The sequence below is a fragment of the Martes martes genome (genome assembly GCF_963455335.1).
Source record: "Martes martes genome assembly, contig: SUPER_18_unloc_1, whole genome shotgun sequence".
In the NCBI taxonomy this organism is placed as follows: domain Eukaryota; kingdom Metazoa; phylum Chordata; class Mammalia; order Carnivora; family Mustelidae; genus Martes; species Martes martes.
The window spans coordinates 1,214,815-1,238,417 of record NW_027666704.1 but is presented as its reverse complement, the minus strand read 5'-3'; the positions used below and the strand labels follow the sequence as shown (position 1 = coordinate 1,238,417).

The following is a 23,603-nucleotide window of genomic DNA, read 5'->3' as shown; positions in this document are numbered from 1 at the left end:
AAAGGTTTCTAATGGTGGAGGTCTAAGAGTACTTACCACAGCATTGTTCTTTGTGCAAACGAGAAGCAAAGCAAGTACTCTTCAACTGAAAAACAGCTGACCTAGTTAACACAACACGGGCACCTCAGAGTATTACATGGCCACTAAAAATAATAGATCTGGGGGCGCCTGGGTGACTCAGTGGGTTAAAGTCTCTGCCTTCGGCTCGGGTCATGATCCCGGGGTCCTGGGATTGAGCCCTGCACGGGGCTCTCTGCTCGGCGGGGAGTCTGCTTCCCCCTCTCTCTCTGCCGGCTGACCTCTCTGCCTACTTGTGATCTCTGTCTGTCAAATAAGTAAATAAATAAATAAATACATCTTTAAAAAAAATAATAGATCTGTTAATTCAGGAAGATCTTTATGTTTTATTAAGAATAGCAAGATGCAAAAAAGAGCATGATAGGAACCTGTTTTGGTAAAACCATGCATATGTATATATGTGCAAATTATTTTATTTTATTTATTTATTTGAGAGAGAGAGCAAGAATGAGAGAGAGAGAGAGCACGAGTGGGGGAGGGGCAGAGGGAGAAGGACAAGCAGACTCCCCTCTGAGCAGGGAGTCCCATGCGGGGCTTGATCATAGGACCCGAAATCACAACCTGAGCTGAAGGCAGATGCTTAACTGAGTGAGCCATCCAGGTGCCCCTATGTGTAAATTATTATTATTTTTTAAAAGATTTTATTTATTTATTTGAGAGAGAGAGAGAGAGAATGAGCATGAGAGGAGAGAGGTCAGTGGGAGAAGCAGACTCCCTGCCGAGCAGGGAGCCCGATGTGGGACTCGATCCTGGGACTCCAGGATCATGACCCGAGCCGAAGGCAGTCGCCTAACCAACTGAGCCACCCAGGTGCCCGTGTAAATTATTTTTTACAAACATGGATAAAAATATAGAATGCAATGTATTGGTTTGTAGACAAAGAGTCTATGATATGCTGACAGGAATATATTATATTCAGAAAGAGGTAAAAGTGGCAAAAAAATTAAAAGCTGTTCCAAAAAAATCATCTAGCTCTTTATGAAAAAGTCAACGTACATATGTGGGGGGTATGTGCATTGGTATGCTTCTAGGTCCTTGCCCAAACAAAGCACCTGTTTATAAACTACGCAGAGCAGCGTTAATCTCCCTGTTTCATACCCTGGCAGTTCTGTCTGTAGGAGTTCAGCTCACAGGACACCTTCACAAACAAAATAGAAGTCCTCTCTTCATCCTCTGGGTATAACAATAACCACTGTTAAAAATATATATGACTGGGGGGGGGGGCACCTGGGTGGCTCAGTGGGTTGGAGCCTCTGCCTTCAGCTCAGGTCATGATCTCAGGGTCCTGGGATCGAGCCCTGCATAGAGCTCTCTGCTCAGCAGGGAGCCTGCTTCCCCATCTCTCTCTGCCTGCCTCTCTGCCTACTTGTGATCTCTCTCTCTCTCTCTGTCAAATAAATAAATAAAATCTTTAAAAATATATATGACTTTTGCTTCCTATATATGATCTTACTTAATCCCTTAACCAGCTTGCAAGGAGAGTTTTATTGTTCCCATTCTACAGATGAACAAACTAAGTCTCAGAGAAGTAAGCAAATCGCCCAAGTGTACAAAGCTAGAAGTGAAGAGGTGGTGATTTCAAAGCTAGTTCTGCTCGCCCCTATTCCCAGAACTTAACCTCTGTGTTACGCTTTCCTTCCTCTATTCTTCCCTCGGTGTGTTTTTCAGGGAGCTAGATAAACGAGGCACTGGGGCAGCGGGGCCTGTTATGAGCCAGGCAGAAGCAGTCCTCATTGCTCATTGCCCAGCTAGCTCACGGGGCAGACCACACTGGGGTTTGAGGTCAAATGCCCAGCTGAGATTCCTCTGCACAAACTTGGTCCCCAGATCTCCGCCTGGGAAACTTGTGGTTCTAGATCTCCTTCGGGAACTCACCCATGCTCAGACTGAGTGCTCAGTTACTTCTCCATCTTCTCCCAGCTTGGGTCGTGAGTAACGCATGGCCTCCTTGCCGCGGAGGGAATTGAGTAAGCTCCCGGGAGTGGGTTTGGGGATTGAGTAAACTCCCAGGAGTGCATTTGGGAGGAGCCTTCTGTCTGCCTCACGAGAGGCCTCTAGCGGTGGGACTTCAAACTGCAGGTTTATGATTCCTCTTGTGTACCTGCAAAAGCAGGTACACCGTTAGTCCGTGCAGTCGAAGTCAGTGGATTGGTTACCCACCAACGGGGCGGTGGAGAGGAGGCTAGTGACAGTGAGGAGGCTCGTGGTCTGCTTGAGGGAATCTGAGATGCGTGCTGATTGTATGGCACGTCTTTGTGTATGTTTTATCGGTGTGCCAGAATAGGTTCGTGAGAGCCCACTGTTATATCTTCCAGAATTCTGTGAATGTCTGTGAAGCACAACCATCGTAAAAAATTAAATTTATAAACCTACAATTAAATACATTATATTTAAAACGAAAGTAATAAATACTGAAAACACATCACTTCGTAATCGTTTTACTGTCCTCTCTGCTCTTGAGATGATTAGCATACATGCTATCTGCGTGGTGGAAATAGTATGGAATGATCGCTACTGCGCCTCAAATTCCAGCTGCACGCTGGGCGACATCTCATTAGCAGCTTGAAACCAGAGGCAGCGGGAGAATTTACATCACAGAAGTCATCAGATACTGCAAAGCTGGGCTTGATTTATTGTGTTGTTGACTGCCTGGGCTGAAGAAAGTGCAGAAAATGTTAATGATGTAGATGAAATTTCAAAGTGCTTTATGGAAAAAAAAAAGTGCTTTATGGGGCGCGGCGGTGGCTCAGTGGGATAAGCATCTGACTCTTGATCTCAACTCAGGTCTTGATCTTAGGGTCATAAGTTCAAGCCTGGCGTTGGGCTCCATGCTGGACATGGAGCCAACCTAAAAAAAAAAAAAAAAAAAAAAAAATTTTTTTTTTTGTCTGGGAATGCTATAAAAGAAATGAGCGAAATATTCTTCTGGTCTTGGAAACCTCTTATCTGGTTTAGCAAAGACATTGTTCACATCACTGAAGAACTGGGAAGTTCGAAAATACGTCTTTGCTGCGTTACTTTTCACTTCCTTGCTAATGCAAATAAAAATATCAACCAATGTGCACTTCAGAACTACATCTGGAAAGCTGGTTGTTGAAAATTTACCAGGTCGTGCGGCTGATTATATTTCTGTAAAACGTTAAAAACAAGCAGAGAAGCAGACCTGTGGATCTGTGCTCTTCCAGTCAAAGTGTGAGGGGTCTCATACCTAGAGTTTCGTTTTGTTTTCTTCATAAAATATAATTACATCATAAAAGAAAACTGAATTTGCCCCCAAACCCAAACCTAGGTGGAAGCAGTGGGCTCGCCCATCTTGGAAGTGCTTGGAAACAACAGGGAAGAGGCCCCTGCCAGGTCCTGCCCTGAGCATGGGCTTCTCTCAGCGCTCACTGGGGAGTCATTCTCAGACTATGGCCAGGACAGTGCTTAAGGTTAACTTTTCGTGTCCGCTGGCTGACGAGGGGTTTGGTTTTAAATCTCTGAGCTACTGTGAGAAAGGATGAAGGGGAACGCTAGCCAGGAGAGGAGTCCAAGAGCCCTTTGCAACCAAGTCCCCCCCATTGAAAAGGTTTTGAAGTTCCAGCTTTGGCTTCATCATTTCGTGTTTTGTTTTGTTTTTTTTTCTCATTCGTGGCTTTGAATTGCTCCTCTGCTCTCCCTTGAGGCTGTGTGGTGGTGAAAAGATGTGGAGGTGCTTCCTGCTGTGCGTGTGTGAATGCGGGCTTATGCATGTGAGTATGTATACGGGCGTGTGTGCACATGCGAGTGTGTGTGGTATATGTATACGTGAGTGCATGTGTGCTTGTGTGCAATATGTGAGAACGCTTTCATATGTGTATGCATGTGTGTGCGTGTGCGTTCATGTCGTTTAGAAGAGTTTGTTTCTAGGTACATCTCTCAAGTCTTTCTTCCTCATCATTAAAATCCTGAGCGTGAGTGTAAAGGTGGCTACAAACCTACTTACAGCAGGGGGCAGTAGAGTGCAGCGGTCAGTGGGGCTTGCCGCGGCTTCAATCGGCCGTTCCCAGGTGCTCCTGATTACACACCTCACTCAGCCAGAAGGTTTTCGAACATGCACCCTCAAGTATATGTAAAATTATTGCTGAATTACATGCACAATCCCCGTTCTAAATTATAGATATATATGTTACAAAATAAAACAAAAGCGAAATAAAAAAATACAGGAAATGGTGACAAGTGTTTTACAAAACACTTTAAAAAAAAAAAAGATTTTATTTATTTGTCAGAGAGAGCACAAACAGGGGGAGCAACAGACAGAGGGAGAAGCAGACTCCCCGCTAAGGAAGGAGCCCGATGCGGGATCCTGAGCAGAAGGCAGTCATTTAACTGTCTGAGCCACCCAGGCGTCCCACAAAACACTTGGTTTAAAAAAAAAGGGGGGGGGGGCGCCTGGGTGGCTCAGTGGGTTAAGCCGCTGCCTTCGGCTGGGGTCATGATCTCAGGGTCCTGGGATCGAGTCCCGCATCAGGCTCTCTGCTCAGCAGGGAGCCTGCTTCCCTCTCTCTCTCTCTGCCTGCCTCTCTGCCTACTTGTGATCTCTCTCTGTCAAATAAATAAATAAAATCTTAAAAAAAAAAATCTGTGTTGAGGTAAGGTGTGATCAGCCATGAGCTGCACTTATTTAAAGTGCATGAGTTAATACATTTTGACATATGTATACGCCCATAAAACCATCTGGCAATCAAGAGAGTAAACATTTCCATCATACACAAAAGCTTTCTGGTGCCCCTTTGTAATTGCTTCTCCCCACACTTCCTGCCTACCCCCCCTCCCCAAGCAACCGCCCATCTGCTTTCTGTCACTATAGATAAGTTTGTAGTTTGTGGAGTTTTACATAAACGGCATCAGACAGGATCTACTTTTGGGGTGACGTGGAGAGTCTGGCTTCTTTCACTCAGCGTAATTATTTTGATAGGCTACCCATACATAGATAGTCATGGATGAAAAGCATTAGGGATGAAATACACGTTTATTTATTTATTCCTTTATTTATAGAAAGGGAAAAAGGAGGAGAAGGGGCAGAGACAGAGGGAGGCAAAGGTAGGCGGAAAACACCTTGGGGATGCATGTCTCGCCTGTAATTCTTCCTTTAGAATAGCCCTTGGAGTCCCTGCAAAAGTGTGGACCTAGGGAGTCACATTTGTCTTAAAGTGACCAAGACTGCTTGACCTCAGAGTGGACTGGCTAAGCCCAGCTAAGCCAACTAGGTCTATTCTTCTTAAAAATCTGAATTAATGGAAGAAGAGTTTGGGAAGCATTAGAACGGTGAAATACCATGGAATTGGAGCCAGTGTTGATGTTGTGGAACCCAACGTCAAGGGCAATTCTAAATTATGGAGCGGAAGGGCACTGGGCGCTTTTTAGAGGATACTGACCTGCAGAGGGAGAGAGGAATATCCTGAAAGAAGAAAACAGGGATGGAAACTGATCTGTCCCAAAGGGAGCTGCGTCGCTGGAGAGCTGCCTACTCCATGTTTGCATGAGATTCCTCTGATACTGACACTAATACTCCTCTTCTTCTTCTTTTTTTTTTTTAAGATTTATTTATTTATTTATTTATTTGACAGACTGACATCACAAGTAGGCAGAGAGGCAGGCGGGGGCCGGGGGTGGGGGGAAGAAGTCTCCCAGCCAAGCAGAGAGCCCGATGTATGGCTTGATCCCAGGACCCCAGGATCATGACCCGAGCTGAGGGCAGAGGCTTTAACCCACTGAGTCACCCAGGTGCCCCTTTGTATTCTAAAGGAAATTATCTTTTGCCTTTCTTCCTGGTGGTTAGTCCTGAGAGTATGGAGTGTGTGTGCTTTGGGCTCAGAATACACAGTTATTATTTAAAAAATTTTTTTTAATCTAAAAAATTATTTTAAAGGAAATTATCTTTTATCTTTGATATAGACTGTTCATGTTTTTCCCATTTGTCTTTGTGACCATATAGAAGTTTTAATTTCACATGGTGAATTTGCCAGTCTTTTCTGTATGGTTTCTGGGCTTTGTTTTATGTTTAAAAAGACTTTCTCCAGTTCAAGATTATGACAAATTCTGAGACTTCTTCGAGTTTTGCACAATTACATTTTGCATTTAAACCTTCATTCTATCTGGAGTTAACTTTGGTGTAAGGAGGTAAGGGTACAGCTTTAATTTCCCCCCAAAAAGATAGATGTCCGAAATGACATTTATTAAGTAATCCACATTTCCCCCGCTGATTTGAGATGCCACTTATAGCACATGTGAAATTCACATATGTATTTGGGTCTATTTCTGACTTTCCTGTCCGTTTTTTTTTTTTTTTAATCTGTTGACTCCTGTACTATTACCACATGGGTTATTATACTTTAATAGTCTATTTAAAAATCTGCTCAAGCTAGTTTGCCTTCATTACTTTTACTTTCCAGAGCTTTCCTGGATATTCTTTAAAAAAAAAACAAAACAAAACACAGCTTTATTAAGATTTAACTCACACAGCACGCAATTTCCCTTTATAGCATCCAATTCAATGGGTTTAGCATGTTCAGAGTGCAACCATCATCACAGTCGATTTTACTTAAAGATTTTATTTATTTATTTAACTGAAAGAGACACAACAAGAGAGGGAACACAAGCAGGGGGAGGGAAAGAGGGGGAAGCAGGCTTCCCGCTGAGCAGGGAGCCTGATGTGGGGCTTGATCCCACTACCCTGGGATCATGACCTGAGTCGAAGACAGATGGCCAATGACTGAGCCACCCAGGCGCCCTAAAGCAATTTTAAATGTGGTGTAAGAGGACATACAAATGTAGTTAAAATATTAAATGGGAATCGCAACATCACAGTCAATTTTAAAACATTTTCATCACCTCAGAAATAAACCTCATGGGGCACGTGGGTGGCTCAGTGGGTTAAAGTCTCTGCCTTTGGCTCAGGTCATGATCCCGGGGTCCTGGGATCAAGCCCCGCATCAGGCTCTCTGCTCAGCAGGGGGCCTGCTTCCCCCTCTCTCTATCTCTCTCTCGCCTGCTTCTCTGCCTACTTGTGATCTCTCTCCTCTCTCTCTCTGTGTCAAATAAATAAATAAAAAATCTTAAAACAAAAAACAAAAAACAAAAACCTCATACCCTTTAGCTTCATTCCCTTATTCCCTGTCTCCCCCAGCCCTCAACAACCATTAGTCTACATTCTGTCTCTATAGATTTTACTATTCTTGATGTCTCATAATAAATGGGATTATAGAATATGTGGTCTTTTGTAACTGGTTGATTTTACTTAGCATAGTGTCTTCAAGGTTCTCCCATGCTGTGGTGTGCATTGGTACTTTCTTCCTCTTATGGCTGAATGATATGCCATTTCATGGACATACTGCATTTTGTTTATCCACTCGTCAGTGGACATTTGGGTCGTTTCCGCCTGGTAGCTACTCTGAATAATGCTGGTATGAACATTCATGTTCAAGTGTTTGTGGTGAATGTACGTTTCCAATTCTTTACGGTATGTCCTAGCGGTGGAATTACTCATACAGTGATTCTGTTTAACTTACTGAGAAAACTCCAAACTGTTTCCCACAGCAGCTGCACCATTTTACATTTCTACCAGCAATGCATGAAAGAGTTCCAGCTTCTCCACCTCCTGGCCGAGACTTGTTATTTACTGTGTCTTGGGTTTGGGTGTTGGTTTGGTTTGTTGGGTTTTGCTTTTGTTTTTGTTGTAATTCTAGCCAGTCTAGTGAGTGTGAAGTGATTATCTCATTGCAGTTTTATTTGTATTTCCCTGGTGGCTAATGATGGTGAGCAACTTTTTATGGGCTTATTGGCCATTCGTATATCTTCTTTGGAGAAATGCTTATTCAAGTTCTTTTGCTCATTTAGAAATTGGGTTTGTTTTTTGTAATCGAGTTGTAAGAGATTTATATTTTCCTGACTACTCTTTTTTTAAAGTTTTTTTTCTTTTTTCTTTTTTTTAACTTATTTATCTGACAGACAGAGATCACAAGTAGACAGGCAGGCAGAGAGGGAGAGAGGGAGGGGGAAGCAGACTCGCTGCCAAGCAGAGAACCTGATGCGGGGCTCGATCCTTAGACCCTGGGTTCATGACCTGAGCCGAAGGCAGAGGTTTTAACCCACTGAGCCACCAAGGCACCCCAAGTTTTTTTTTTCTTTAGTAATCTCTATACCCACAGTGGGACTTCAATTCACAACCCCAAGATCAAGAGTTGCATGCTCTGCCGACTGAGCCAGTCAGGCGTCCCCCCAGTTACTTTTACATCTGCATTTTTCCATTTGAACTTCAGTATTGCCTCATCAAAATTGGCCAGCAACTTTTATGTGGCTTTCTAGCAACAAACAAACAAAAAAACCCCAAATGTTCAGCCTGAATCCAGGTCAGATAGATTCTCCTCAAAGTGGATGAAATTCTCTCCAGAGCATCTCTCCTTTGAATGACCCAAAAAGATGCAGCTGTGTATATTTTGAAGTTGATTTAAACCCTACTTGCAGGCTCCTGGGTGGCTCAGTTAGTTAAGCATCTGCCTTTGGCTCAGGGCATGACCCCAGGGTCCTGGGATGCATCAGGCTCCCTGCTCAGTGGGGAGCCTGCTGCTCCCTCTCCTACACACACCCACCCCCAGCTTGTGCTCGCTCTATCAAATAAATAAATAAAATATTTTTTAAAAAAGTCTACTTTTGTGCATATAGCAGGAATGGGCTTTAGCACCAGTGTTTTTTCCTCTAGGCTTGTTGATGGTGTGTGGATGGGATTTGTTAATTAATCTCTGGCCTACTTTACTTTAGTGTAGTGCTGACTCAGAGATTAAGGCTGGAGTGGCTTTTTCCAAGATCAACATCCCCAGCTGGCTTGAGGTGATTACTGCTTGATCCCAGGGACTCTGAGCCTCCCTGGGTTCAGAATCTAACCCAAACTACACTCACAGCCTGACTCAGAGCCTCGGACAGGAGTGGTTGCTGGGCTGCATTAGGGAGCCTGTGGTTTCCCGCACACTTCAGTCCTTGGGGGACATCTGAAAGGGAATCAAGCTTTCCTTATGCCCGTTGTTCAATCCCTGGGGTATCTGAAAGAGAAGTAAACACTTCTTAGATCAATATTTTCAAGGCTGATCTGATCCAAGTCTCTGCATGGAGGCTTCGACTGGAGATCCATCGTTTTTCCAGCTTTTTTCTCTCCAGGGTGGCTATGAACTTGAACTCCTGTAATAAATGGTTTATATATTTTTCCCCCTAGGAAATTTGTGTGAATGTGTGATTATGATGGGGGAAGATGGGATAATGATAGATTTAAAACTGGACACCTGTGGTGCTTGTTCCTTTACAAGTGAGTTTCTCCACACTTCCCTCATTATGACCCTCACTTAGTAGTGTTTCCAGACTATTTTTCCTAATTATGGAATTTTAATACTGTCAAATTTCAATACCACAGATATACTATATGCTATTTATGCACTATATGTATGTCTGTGTTTTGTACACTAGAAGAATAGGACTTTTTGCTCTCCCCCGGGGGAAATATGTCTCCCACTGAGGATACGTGCTTCTTAATAGTTCATTAGCACCCCCTTGGCAGCCTCCACCATGTACAAGGGGGAGGCAGGCAGTCTAGCAGGTGCTTTGAGGAGCGTGAGCTAATCCTGTACATTATGTTTCACAAAGTGCTTGGTGCATGGTGAGTGCGAAACGAGAGCCCTTGTTGTTGCCATTAGTATTATATTAAGTTTGGTCACAGTGATGTTTGTAAGCACCTCTCAGACTGTGGGTTCCCGTGATGCTTGAGGGCTGGCCAGAGGTCCAAGGCATTTCAACCTGGAGCTTCTACTAGAGGCCCCAGGGGGTACGTAAGAAAGGAACTGAGCTGGATGGGGACTGGGGTCAGTGGACAGGCAGCAGTGCCCTATTTACCCGTGACAACTGTTCCCCAGGGTCAGCCAGGTGTGCCAGGCATGAAAGGGGGTCTGGTGGCGTCTGAACTCTTGATTTCTCAGAACCTGGGAACTGGATTTCTCATTAAATCTCCTGATTTGTACACTGACCCAATTAAACATCAACAGTTAGGCTATGTGGACGGAACAAAAGAGATGAAGCCCAGTCATACCGACTTGTCCAGGGTTAATCGCATAGCTGGGATTCCAATCCACTTCTTTCCAAATCCAGGGATCCCTCCACACGACCCAGTCTTCCCTCTACCGCTCACGATTCTCCCCACTCCACCCTTCTTGGGGGTTCCTTCAATGCCTCTTCTCTGTCTTCTTGCCTGGGGAAGGGGCGCCAGGCTGGACCCTTCCGGGGATTGGGACAAAGGGGTCCAGCGCCCCTCCCCACCACCCGTCCCCTTCCCAGAAGGACGTGGATTCCTTCTCTGGATGATAAGTCGGGATCCCAGCCTTACCGGGAGCCGGAGCGGGAGGCGGGTGGCGCGGGGGGCGTGGGTCGGTTGTCCTGCAGCTTGAAAACGCAAGGCGGGCGGGCGTGGGGCAGGCGGGGCCCTGGCGACCTCACGGGCTCGGGATGAAACGCCCCGTTGTTCGCGCCGCCCCTCTGACCCCGCCACCCTGGGCATTGTTCTCTGTTCGCCCGGGTCGCGGGTGGGAGGCGAGGCACGCAGGGGTTCCCGAGCCTGGCTCGGCTCCAGGCCTGCGGCCTTCGGCCCTGGGGCCACTGGGGCGGCCGCGCCCGGGAGCGGGAGGCGAGCGTGCGGGGCCGGGCGGCTCAGCCCGCGCAGCCATGGGTTCCCGAGGTTCCCACGCCGCGCGCATTCCCGACGCGGACAGCATCCGGCGGGAGACCGGCTGTGAGCGCGAGCGGGGCTCGGACCCGGGGAGGCGGGGGGTCCGGAGCGGGGGCGGCTCCAGGGAGCGTGCCGGATGGCGGGCGCGGGAACCCGGGCTCCCGGCGGCCAGGTGGAGCCGGGCAGCCAGGTGTCCTCGAGCTCTGCAGTGCGGGCAGGGAGAGGGGTGAGGACCGAGGGGGTGAGGACGGAGGGGGCTGGCCCTGATGGGTCCGTTCCCCCGCGGGAGCGCGTCGCCACGCCCCCTGCAGCCCCGCCGGGGTCCCCGGGGCGTCCCCTTCAGCGGGCTCCTGTCCCCCGCCCGCGACCCGGGGTCGCCCAGGGAGGGTCCCGCCGCGCGTCCCCAGCGCCGGCGGCCCTGTCACCCTTCCGCCTTTCGCCCCGCAGTCTCGCAGGCCAGTCTGCTCCGCCTCTACCACCGGTTTCGGGCACTGGACAGGAACAAGAAGGGCTACCTGAGGTGAGGGGGCGCGGGCTTCAGGACCTGCCACTTCTGTCTCTCTGGGCCCACTCCCCTCTTTAACTAACCCTCCTGTCTTTGCCCTACCTAACCCGCTTGAACTTTGACCTGACAGCCGCGTGGATCTGCAACAGATTGGGGCGCTGGCCGTGAACCCCCTGGGAGAACGCATTATAGACAGCTTCTTCCCTGACGGGTGAGGTCTCGCTGGGGGCGGCGGGGGGGGGGGACTTTTGGGGGAGGGCTTGGGAAGAGTTAGGGACAGAGGTAGAGGGAGGCCCAAGGGGACCACTGCCTATGCTCCATTAACCCCAGGAATCTGCGAGTGGATTTCCCAGGCTTTGTCAGAGTCCTGGCTCATTTTCGACCTGTCGATGATGACGACTCAGGCATGCGAGATCCCAAGCAACCCGAACCCCTCAACAGCAGAATGAACAAACTTCGTTGTGAGTTTGTGGGGATCCCCCCAAAGTGAGACCCTAGATATACCGACCAGGAGGAGGCCCTGGGCACCCTCCTCTCTTAGCGAGCCTCTAGATGACCTCCCCCACACCTCCAGGATGACCTTCTGCTGGAAGAGTACCGATGAAGTCTCACCTTCCTGTCCCCCTCCACTCTCTTCTAGTTGCATTTCAGCTCTATGACCTGGATCGAGATGGAAAGATCTCCAGGCATGAGATGCTACAGGTTAGAAGAACCAAAGGACAAGGGATGTGATGATGAAGTGTGGTTGGTTGAAGTGAAAGGTTGTGGGGGGATGGGGTGGGTGACTGGTCAGTGGGGGTGCAGAGGCAGCGGGGAGGGGGGTATTAAGTGGGAATCTGTTACTGGGTGGGTTTAGTTGGAAAATGGGATGGGGAACAGTTGGGGGTGAAGTTGGAAATAGATCAGTGGTTCTTAATGGGGGGGATTTTGCCTCCTAAATGCCATTGGCAATATCTAGAGACATTTTTAGGTGTCACAACTTGGGGAGTGGGCAGTAATACCAGCGTCTGGTGGGTAGAAGTAAAAAATGTTCCTGAACATCTTTCAATACAAAGGATAGACTCCTTTACCCCCATAAGGAGTTACCTGGCCCCAAATGTCAAGAGTGCTGAGATTCAGAAACTCGCAATAGATATGATGAAGTGGGGGGAGGGGTGGGGGAATGGGGGAGGATGAGGTGAGGGATGGGGTGGAAGATGGAGGGAAGTTGGGTTATAAGATTTGGGGTTGGGTAATGAGTTTGGGCATACTGTTCAAGTGAGTGTAAAATAGACAAGTGGGGGTTCAAATGGAGAAGCAGTAGGGGAAATTATTGGGGGGTTATGGTGGGGAGTGAAAAAAATGGATGAGGGATAGATTACAAAATGGATAATACCATTTTGGATGATGAGGTTTGGGGGATGGGGCCAGGGGCTCCTCTTTATGGCTTTATGGCTGTCCCCCTCCATGCCTCCCAGGTCCTCCGGCTGATGGTTGGGGTACAGGTGACAGAAGAGCAGTTGGAGAGTATCACCGACCGCACGGTGCAGGAAGCGGATGAAGATGGGGATGGGGCTGTGTCCTTCCTGGAGTTCACCAAGGTCAGAATACCGTTAGGCCTGGGGAGTTGACATCAGGAGTCCCTAGGACAGATGGACTCGGGACAGGAACTTGGAAGGAGGTGGGCGGAAAGTCCGGGGTCCACGAGGAGAGGTGGGGCTTTGGGGATGGGAGAGGAGGTTAGAAGCCTGGAGGACTGAGCTCCTGACTACCTCCCATCTCCCCCCACCAGTCCTTAGAGAAGATGGACATCGAGCAGAAAATGAGCATCCGGATCCTGAAGTGACCCCCTTTGTGCCTTTGGCTAGCTTACACGGGCCAGTTCAGCTTGGGATTCGTCTTCAGCCCCCGACAGAGGCAGGGCCTCCATAAACTGTATTCTTGTGTCTATACTAAACTCCATTTAAGGCCAAGGAGAGAAAGCCGGAAGGGCGTGTACTAAATAAAGCCTAACTCATATGATCTCAAATTTGTGAATCAGCCAGCAATCTTCTGCAAGCAACTGAAAACCCAACTTGCAGCAACTTCAGTTAAAAGGGGATTTTTCTGGGCTCATGGAATTAAAAAAGTTTGAAAAGTATCTTCGGAATGCTGGAAAAGTCTGGAAGGGTCCTCTGGCACAGTTAGATTCAAAGGGCTCACATAATGCTATCAGGACTCAGTGATTCATTTCTCAATTGGCTTTCTTTTGTGTTGGCTTTATTCTCAGGAGGGCTCTTTCCTCTTGGTGGAGCATGGCCACCAGCCCCCCTCCACAAAGTGTCAAAAAGGGAGATTAGCAAGTGTCTGTACCAAACAGAGCTTCTCTTTGGTGACTTGAAGGATCGAGGAAGACTTGGGAAGGAAATAACTTTGCACCGTGTGACTCAAGGATGTTCTTTAAAGCCGAGAGGTTACTACCAGCCACCAACCCATGTACATGAGCTGTGTGTTCCCTACACTGTGGGAACCCCAAGCTGAAGGGCACTGTGACCGAGAAGTCCTGGGCAGAGCTTTGCCTCCTGCTGGGACAGTTTGGAGGCAGCCAAAAGCGAGCTAGACATCCTGGTCCTCAGGCTGGGTGCTGGTCAGATTGGAACTGGCAAGAGGTTGGCCATGGAAATGGAGTCAACTCACAAAGTCAAGTCCAGGAAAAAGGAGCAGGGCGTCAGGACGGATGATTCATTATAGATCTGGAGATGTGAGTGGTCAGGGGGTGCTGCAGGCAGCTATAGGCTTGTGCTTGGTATCCTCCCTTGAGAGGGGCCTCCCAGAAGGGTGTGTGGCAGGCACTGGAGCTGTCCCAGCTGGTGCCACCAGGATGCTCTGAAGGGGTTTAACGGACCTGGACCCATATACCATCTATATATCCTGAAGAAAAGATGGGAGTTCCTGAGGGAGCTCCTTTTCTCACCAAGGGGACTGAATGGGAGACAGTATGTAGGGAGCCCTGGGAAGGGAAGCGAGTAGAAGGACCAGGTAGTGATGTTGGATAGACTTAATCATGGCTACCATTGCCTCTTCTTAACTGATCAGGAAAACAGTGAAGAATCTTGAACTTGACTCTCAAATACAAGGAAACTCTGAGTCGTCCTCAGCCCCACCCAGCCAACACCAATAAAACTCACTTGATGTCTGAGAGGCAATATACGGGCTTGGTTTCTGGTTAGAGACCTGCCCTGCAAATCAGTGTGGGTCAGTAGAAATGACTTGCGTTTTGGAGTTTTATTAGTCCTGCAATTGAATCTGCGCCCTTCTAATTGGTTACTCACTGTACGACCTTGGGTAAGATACCACTGCCCTTCAGTGTCTCAGTCTCTGTTATTTGTGAAACAGATCCAAGCAGCCGCCTTGTGGAGTTGTCCTTCCATAGCTTGCTGCCCTCCCCAGCAACCCCTCAGCTCTGCTTTACCTCAGCTGAAGCCCTTTGGCCCCATCTGTAAACTAGGACTCTGGTCTGTGTAAGTCAGGATTCTTCCCATTGTTAACTGGTTTATGAAAGATCAGGAATTTACTGGTTCATATAACTGAAAGAAAAGTCCAAAGGTGGACCCGACAAAGGAGAGTCTCAAAAGTTTAATAATACCATCAGAAATTAGTCATTCCATTCCTCATATCTGCTCTCCTGGGTGTTGGTTTAATTCCTAAGCAGCAATCCCAATGAAGAGAGGGCCTCTCTTCCCGGGTAGTCTTGCTCAATGTCCCAGAAGGGAACCTCAGCTTACTCACTGTAGCCATGTGGACGGGCCACTCTGATTCACCAGACCTGGTCATGTGCTCACCCCAGCAACAGAAGAGCGCAATCTCACTTGGACCAAATGCAGTGTGTGTGTGTGTGTGTGTGTGTGTGTGTGTGTGTGTGTGTGTTGCAGTATGTCTATTCCCTAAAGGAAAATCAGAATGCTGTTGCAAAATCAACAAAAACTATATATGAGTTGGGGTTTTTCTTTTGGCTATAAATAACAGAATTAGCAACTAACAGTGGCTTAAACAAGAAAGACAATTATCTCCCATTATAAGATGTTTTTGGTGGTAGGCCATCGTAGATTGCTGAGTGGTTCAACAATTTTATCAAGGATCCAAGATCTTTTATCCTTTCATTTCTCAGTATATTCTCTTTAAATTCTCCAGTTTGTTGCCTCATGGTTACAAGATGGCTGCTGTGGCTGTAGCTATCACATTCCTTACAGGAGCAGCGTCCAGAACAGTTGTCTGAGTGGACAGCCAAGGCTGCTTTGTTCATGTCCCCCTCCTGGTCATTGAGGACAATCTTTTCCAGAAGTATACTCCCCTCATTGACTACCCATCACTTGTCACCAGTTGGAACAAGAACACTTCTAGCTGTAAGCAAGGCTGGAGAAATGAATATCTGACATTTTCAGATTCTGTCATGGGAAATGGGTTTTCCTAATAATGATAAAGGGTGGGAGAAATAACAGCTATGCTGTGTACTGATTCTGAGTGTGACTGCAGTTGTGGATAGCCACTGGAAGGTTTGTAACAGCAAGAGTTTATTTGCCTATGTTATGTGTGGTCAGACATCTTGCTCCATGAGGCTACACGCTGCAGGACCCAGGCAGAAGGGGCAGCCCTGCCGGGGACATGCCAGTCAAATGGGAGAATACAAAGCAAAATTCTTGCAGGAAACAGATAAGTTTTGGCATGCACCTGCTGTATGACTTGTCTTCTTGGATACCACTGGCCAAAGCAAGTCATGTTGCAGCCTGGGTTGATGCGGCAGGAAGGTTTACTCCTTTCGCATGGAGCCGCTGCCTTTCACATGACGCTCTGGTTATCTGTTGCTGTGTCAGCAAATCACTCTAAGCTTAGCAGCTTAAAGCAACCACCATTTTATACAGCTGGCAGACGGTCTGTAGGGTCTGATTTGACGTTATTCAAAGGTCTGGGACCTTCACAGGGATACCTGGAAGGTTGGGCTCTCCAGCTGGCAATGTGAAGACTTCTCCCCCTGACAGTTCAGGGCTCCCACAAACAGTGTCCCGAGAGACAAGATGTGGGAAAGCCCAGGCCCGACACAGGCACATTACTTCTGCTGAAACGTGTCAGGACAAAACAGTCATAGAGCCTACAAATGGAGGGAATACAGTCCCTCTCTGGAGCAGAGAAGTATTAAAAAATTTATGGCAATTTTTACTTGCCACGTGGATTATGTGGATGCATAATCTTCCAGGGAAGGGAAGTAGACTTTTTTCTATTTTATTTTATTTTTTTAAGATTTTATTTATCAGCGAGAGAGAGAAAGAGGAAAGCAGGGAGAGCTGCAGGCAGACGCAGAAGTAGGCTCCCCGCAGAGCAAGGAACTTGACCTGGGGACCCATCTTAGCAACACAGGATCATGACCTGAGCCAAAGCCAGATGCTTAACCAACTGAGTCACCCAGGAGACCCGGGAAGCAGCCCTTTTAAAAAAGGAATTTGGGGGAAGTGGGTGATGGGATGGGTTAAGTGGGTGATGGGGACTAAGGAGGGCACTTGTGATTAACAATAGGTGTTGTATGGAAGTTAATAATCAGTAAATTCTGCATCTGAAACTAGTATTACACTGTATGTTAACGAACCGGAATTTAAATAAAAACTTGAAAAAAAAAAAAAAGACTGAATTTTAGGATGGGCCTCACCCTTTCGCAATTCTCATTTATCATGAAATGATTCCCCCCCCCACCTCTGCAAAAATCTTTGTTCCATTCGGTCCACGTCAGGGGAGACGGCTGGCTCCCGGCTCATTAAAAGGCTGCCTAGAAGGGGCTCCTGGGTGGCTCAGTGGGTTAAAGCCTCTGCCTTCCGCTCAGGTCATGATCTCAGGGTCCTGGGATCGAGCCCCGCATCTGGCTCTCTGCTCAGTAGGGAGCCTGTTCCTCCTCTCTCTCTCTGCCTGCCTCTCTGCTTACTTGTGATCTCTGTCTGTCAAATAAATAAATAAAATCTTAAAAAAAAAAAAAAAAAGGCTGCCTAGTGGGAGATGCCAGAGGGACCCCCTCAAAGCCTGCTGGGCTTCGGAGGCTCCTAGTGGTGCCCGAGGGTGCCAGAGCCCAGCCTGGACGCCGGCCAGCCGGCGGAGCGGACTCAGGGGGTCGCCCTCACCTCATCCAGGAAGTGGGTCTCCAGGAAGTCCCAGAGCGGGACGGAGTGTGCGCGGGCAGAAGCCGGGGCTCGCAGATCCAAACGCACCTGCTTCCGGTTCTTCTCCAGACCCTGGGCGGCTTCAGGGGCACCTGCAGGCGGGGATCGAGGCCAAGGCCTCTGCACAGGTTTTGCATCTTCAGGAGAGTCTGGGGCTTCTCCTCGCCACCTCGGGAGGAAGGGGCCCGCGCCCCGCAGAGAGAGGTAGGTGCAGGAGGCCCTCAGGTGCATGCGGATCGGACCGGGCGGGCGGGGGTGTGGGGGTGAGGCTCCACCTGGGCGTCCTAATGCTGGGGGATCTCCGAGCTCCTGGTGGATAGTGAGAAGGGGCGCAGCTCAAAGCAGGGTGTTGGCTGGTCCTGGAGGCAGGGGCGGGTGCACGACGTGGCTCCCGACGTTGGGACTGGAAAGAAGGTTGGAGGGTGGTCGGGGGCTGGTAGAAGGGGCGTCCTGGGGTCTGTTCCGTCCAGACGCTGCGGAAGCAAGAGACAGGTCGGTGGGACCACCGAGCGCACTGCCGTGAAACGCAAATGAGTGAAACATAGTTGAGTAGTTGTGTATTAGTTAATATTTATCGTGAAATCGAAATCACGTAAACATAGTCATGTTAGTTAACGCTTAAATATAACTTTATTATATTTTATAGTTATATATGTTTAAAAAGAAACATAGTTTGTTAGTTAACTATTAGTTATATTTAATAGTTAACTAACGTAACTATGTTTTCATTATTTTGGTTTCATATGTTAACTATGATAACTATTTAACCTGTAGGTTAAATAGTTAATATTTATCGGGAAACCAAAATAATCAAAAGAATTGGGATACTGTTACAGAAAGATCAGTGGGGAAGGAAGGAAGGAGGAAGGAATGAACCAACGAATGAACAGGGGTGCCTGGGTGGCATAGTCCGTTAAGTCTCTGACTCTTGGTTTGGGCTCAGGGGTGATGTCCATGATCTGGGGTGAATAGAACTGGGCCTTGGGCTCTTTGCTCAGCCTGAGTCTGTTTGAGACTCTCCCTCCCTCTTCCTCTGCCCCTCCCCTCTATGCTTTCTCTCTTTCTCTCTAAACTAAATCAATAAATCTTAAAAGGAAAATAAGTACAGGGGTGCCTGGGTGGCTCAGTGGGTTAAAGCCTCTGCCTTTGGCTTAGGTCATGATCCCAAGGTCCTGGGATCGAGTCCTGCATCGGGCTCTCTGATCAGCAGGGAGCCTGCTCCCCCCTCTCTCTGCCTGCCTCTCTGCCTCCTTGTGATCTCTGTCTGTCAAATAAATAAATAAAATCTTAAAAAAAAAAAAAAAGATGTCCAGCCTCGATGATGATTAAATTCTCATTGGAACCATGATGCGTCTAAGGATCAGATTTGCTTTTATAAATTAAAAGCCTTAAAAATGGCCATATTCTTTGATCTAGAGCTCTCATTTCTAGGAATTTATCCTCAGTAAATAATTTGAATGTGCAAAAAGACTGACCTACCAGGTTGTTCACTTAAGTATTATTTATAACAAAGGGAAAAACCCGAGTCAGCCAACTGTTTAACTGTGTAGGTGGTTACAGCTTTGGGGTGCAGCGCTAGGGGTCTCCTTTAAAGAAGGAACTTGACCTTCAGCTGCATGGTGTGCTGGAGTCGACAGATTCTAGCCAGGGGGATTTTGCTTATTTGTGGGACTCCTTTAGCCGGAAGTCTTGCTCCTGATCTCCCCACTGGGCTGGCTGACCCTCTGCCAGGTGCATCGCAGGCTGGGGTTCCCTCTGGCCAATGCTTCCTCACCATTTTATGTTTCCAGGTGTCACGCCCAGTAAACCTCTGTGCTCCTAACTCCATCTCAGTGTCTGCTTCCCAGAGAGCTCAGTGAGTGTGTCAGAGATCAGTTACTGTCTGATCAGAGAAGCAGAACCACTAAGGGTGACATGGAAGAAGAGATTTATTGTGGGAGCAGGGAATCAGTGGGAGGGTAACCCCTGGGCAAGGTGGTGGCTTTTCTGAATCTGGTGTTGGGTGTGAAGTCAGCAGGGTCAGCAGTTGGGAAGGAAAGGTACATCTGATGTGGGGAAATGCAAAGATGAACGGGGGGCCATGAGGACAGCATGGAACTTACAAGGACAAACCGGAATCTGCATGTGTTCCCGCCTCCGACCTTGATGATTGTGGGTAACTGGCAGGATTTGGAGGAACTAAAGGACACCCAGTGGCTGGGCTGCTGCAGGCCTGCCTTCCAAGTATGTGACTGGCGATGATACCATATGCTGACCTTCAGAGCGTACAAATGGCTGTCTCTTCACTTCCAGTTGCCAAAGCTTGCCCACATCTTGCTCAAAGCCAATGAGGGAAGGGAATTAGAAATGGAATCCCAGCTTAGCTAAGCGGAAGCAGAATGAAGCCACCATAATGGGACTGGTGAAAATTAATATGATACATTCATAAAACAAGATGGTATTTATCTGCTTAAAATGATGTTGTAGAGAGTACTTATTTTTTTTTTAAAGATTTTATTTATTTATTTGACGGAGAGAGATCACAAGTAGGCAGAGAGGCAGGTAGAGAGAGGAGGAAGCAGGCTCCCTGCTGAGCAGAGAGCCCGATGCAGGGCTCGATCCCAGGACCCTGAGATCATGACCTGAGCTGAAGGCAGAGGCTTTAACCCACTGAGCCACCCAGGCGCCCCAGAGAATACTTATTGTCGTTGAAGGACAGTATGTACAGCATGACTCATATGAGAGCATGTGTAAAAATCGATATAAACAAATAAAGACAAATGTTCTAAGAGGTTAAACTTTTAAGAGCCCCAAAGTCTCATTGGGTCCTCTCCTCTCCTTTAAACTCTTAAATACTTTCACACAATTTATGATGTCTAAGTATTTTTGTATTGTTTTAGAATGATCTCTCTTTTTAAAAAAATAAAAAATATTTATTTATTTATTTGAGAGAGAGAGAGAGCAGGGGGAGGAGCAGAGGGAAAGGGACAAGCAGATTCCCTGTTGAGCATGGAGCCCAATGCAGGGCTCAATCTCAAACCTTGAGATCATGACCTGAGCTAAAATCAAGAGACATACAAATGGCTAACAGACACATGAAAAAATGTTCATCATCATTAGCCATCAGGGAGATTCAAATCGAAACCACATTAGATACCACCTTATACCAGTTGGAATGGCCAAAATGAACAGGACAGAAAACAACTAGTGTTGGAGAGGATGTGGAGAAAGGGGAACCCTCGTACACTATTGGTGGGAATGCAAGTTGGTGCAGCCAGTGGAAAACAGTGTGGGATTCCGTAAGAAACTAAAAATAGAGCTACCCTATGACCCTGCAATTGCACTACTGGGTATATACTCCAAAGATACAGAGGTAGGGAAAGGAAGGGCCACCTGTACCCCAATGTTCACAGCAGCTACGTCCACAGTTGCCAAATTGTGGGAAGAACCAAGATGCCCTTCAGCAGACGAATGGACAAAGAAGATATGGTCCATATATACAATGGGGTATTATGCCTCCCTCAGAAAGGATGAACACCCAACATTTGTATCAACATGGACGGGGCTGGAGGAGATTATGCTGAGTGAAATAAGTCAAGCAGAGAGAGTCAATTATCATACGGTTTCACTTACTTGTGGGGCATAAGGAATAGCAAAGGACATTGGGTGAAGGACAGCTGAAGTGGGCTGGGGGAAATCGGAAGCGGGGGACGAACCATGAGCAACTGTGGACTCTGAGAAACCATTTGAGGGTTTTGGAGGGGAGGTAGGGAGGGGGTTAGGAGGGCCTGGTGATGGGTATTAAGGAGGGCACGTATTGCATGGAGCACTGGGCGTGGTGCAAGAACAATGAATCTTGGAACACTGAAAAAATAAAAATTAAAAAAAAAAAAGAGCCAAACACTTAATGCACTGAGCCACCTAGGTACCCCTTGAAATTTCTCTTTCAGTGATGACCAAAATTTTCTAATAGCATTGCTCTAAACTACACTATTTGAAATGTATATATATATATATATATATATATATATATATATATATATCTTTACTAAATTATAAGTATAAAGGCATAATAGTTACAGTTACTTCTCACTGGATGAAGCCCTCCACAAGCATCATGTCATTTAATTCTTACACTAAACCTGTGATTTAGGTATTTTTATTAACTCCATGTTATGGATGTGAAGTCCTATTCTCAAGGTCATGTATCTAGTAAGTCATGAAATCCATGGTTCTTGCCCTTAAATCATTAAGCCATTTAGTCTATTGAAAAATTGTTGGTTTCCAGTCACATAGGCATCTCTTTGCATTTAACATCCTCCTTGATTTTCTTCCAATTTTATGTGTGAAATCTCCTAATTCTCCCTCAGGGTATACTCATTTGATATCGATGAGGTTCAGGGCAGGCTGCCCCCCAAATATGCCACTTGGGCATATTAATTATTTTGAATTGAAGTTATTTAAGAAACGACCGGTGCCAGAAGGACACCCGGATCCTCCTCTATCCCCGGAGAGCAGGAGGGAATTCTCTGCCCTGTACCTGGAGAAGAGAGGCGTCCTTATCGCCAGACATGGGGTGACAAGGCTGTAGAAACATTCTTATGACTTCTTCATTAATTGGCTTACCCCAAGCCCAAACCACTTTGTGTAGTGTAAGTCGACAAACCTATTGTTTCTTTGTCTGAAAAGAACCACACTGCCCGTTTTGGTCATTTCTTTGAGTCTCATATTATCATATGATCTCTTGCACGTATAAAATTACATTTGTTTTTCTCCTGTTAATCTGTTTTACGTCAACTTAATTATTAGACCAAAGAACTTAGAAACGAAGAAAGGAAAAGCTGTCCTCCCCTACAGTACTTAAGAGACCTGCTCGTCCCTTCCCAGCACAAGTTGTGTGACACTGAAATCTTCACTTCTTATCGAAACCCCTACCAATCTCTCTCCTGACCCTGAGCAGTATTTTCAGACTCCGTCTCAAGCAAAGGATTACTTCATTAACTATTAATATTCATTAACACTGACAAGCCAAGCAGATGTAAGAGAGATTAGCAAACCAAGCCCACTCTCATAGAGCTCCTATCCTGGAAGACAATACGGAAAGTAAATATACACAAAAAGTGAAGTTCAAATACAGATTAAGTGCTGAAAGAAAGAAAAGCAGGGTGACTTTATAGGCAGTGACTGAGACTGTGGGGTGGGGCCAGTGTAGATAAGATGGTTGGTGAAGGAGGTGATGTTTGAGGTGGGACCTGAAGGCTGAGATCAAGTCTGCCATGCAGTGGTCAGGAGGAAAAACATTCCAGCCAGAAAGAATAGCAAGTACAAAGGTCCTGAGGTGGGAACAGAAAGTATTCAGTAAGTGAGGAGAGAGAGTTATAAGATATATTGAAAGAGGTGGAGGCTTTATTACATAGGTCAGTATAAAGTTTGGTTTTTATTCTAGGAAGGACAGGAAGGCACCGGAGAGTTTTCAATGGGGGCAATTTATGATGTTTTGTAAAATTTATATTTGTCACGTTGGTTTCCATGTGGAGAATGGATTAGGAGGGAGCAGAGTAGAAGTGGGGTTTGACAGTTCCTTAGTGCTTAAACAGAATTGCCATATGACCTAGCAGTTCCAACCTTAGGTAATATTGACCTTAAAAATAAAAATTTATAGATGGTGCCTTGCTGGCTCAGTCGGTAGAGCATGCGACCCTTGATCTCGGGGTTGTGAGTTCAAACCCCAGGTTGGATGTGGGGGATTACTTAAATAAACAAATAAATCTTCAAATAATGAAAGTTTATTTTATCCACAAAAATGGGTTTATTCGGGAATAGGAGGGAATTACAATTCAGGACAAGCAAGCTCTGGCCAAAAACGTAGACCAGTCCAACAAACAGAGGAGCTGAAGAATGTTATTTTTATAGACTCGCTAAGTCGCAGGGGTGGTTGATGTCTCACAGGAGATGCACTGTCCATCTTTTCCTGTTGGGGGCTGTAACTGATGATTCTTTCCCGGTGAAAGTTCTTCTATTGGGGTCTGTAATTGACGGTCCTTCCTATGATTGATGGTTTGTGGTATGGTATGAAAGCTCCCCCTTCTAGTCTCCGAGCTTCAAAGGTGAGAAGTGTGAATACAGGCCACAGCAGGGACGACCTTGAAGACACAAAGCT

At 46.8% G+C, this 23,603-nt stretch overlaps 1 protein-coding gene across 1 annotated transcript; it reads left to right on the top strand.

Moving 5' to 3' along the window:
• Positions 1–10,797: 10,797 nt before the first annotated feature.
• Positions 10,798–13,131, top strand: CHP2 (calcineurin like EF-hand protein 2; the record flags this gene model as incomplete). The annotated part of the gene is made up of 7 exons (XM_080831682.1): positions 10,798–10,864; positions 11,249–11,321; positions 11,437–11,517; positions 11,637–11,767; positions 11,947–12,008; positions 12,764–12,886; positions 13,078–13,131. 7 exons carry the CDS (start codon positions 10,798–10,800, stop codon positions 13,129–13,131), a joined length of 591 nt encoding a protein of 196 aa, XP_080687808.1.
• Positions 13,132–23,603: the final 10,472 nt, after the last annotated feature.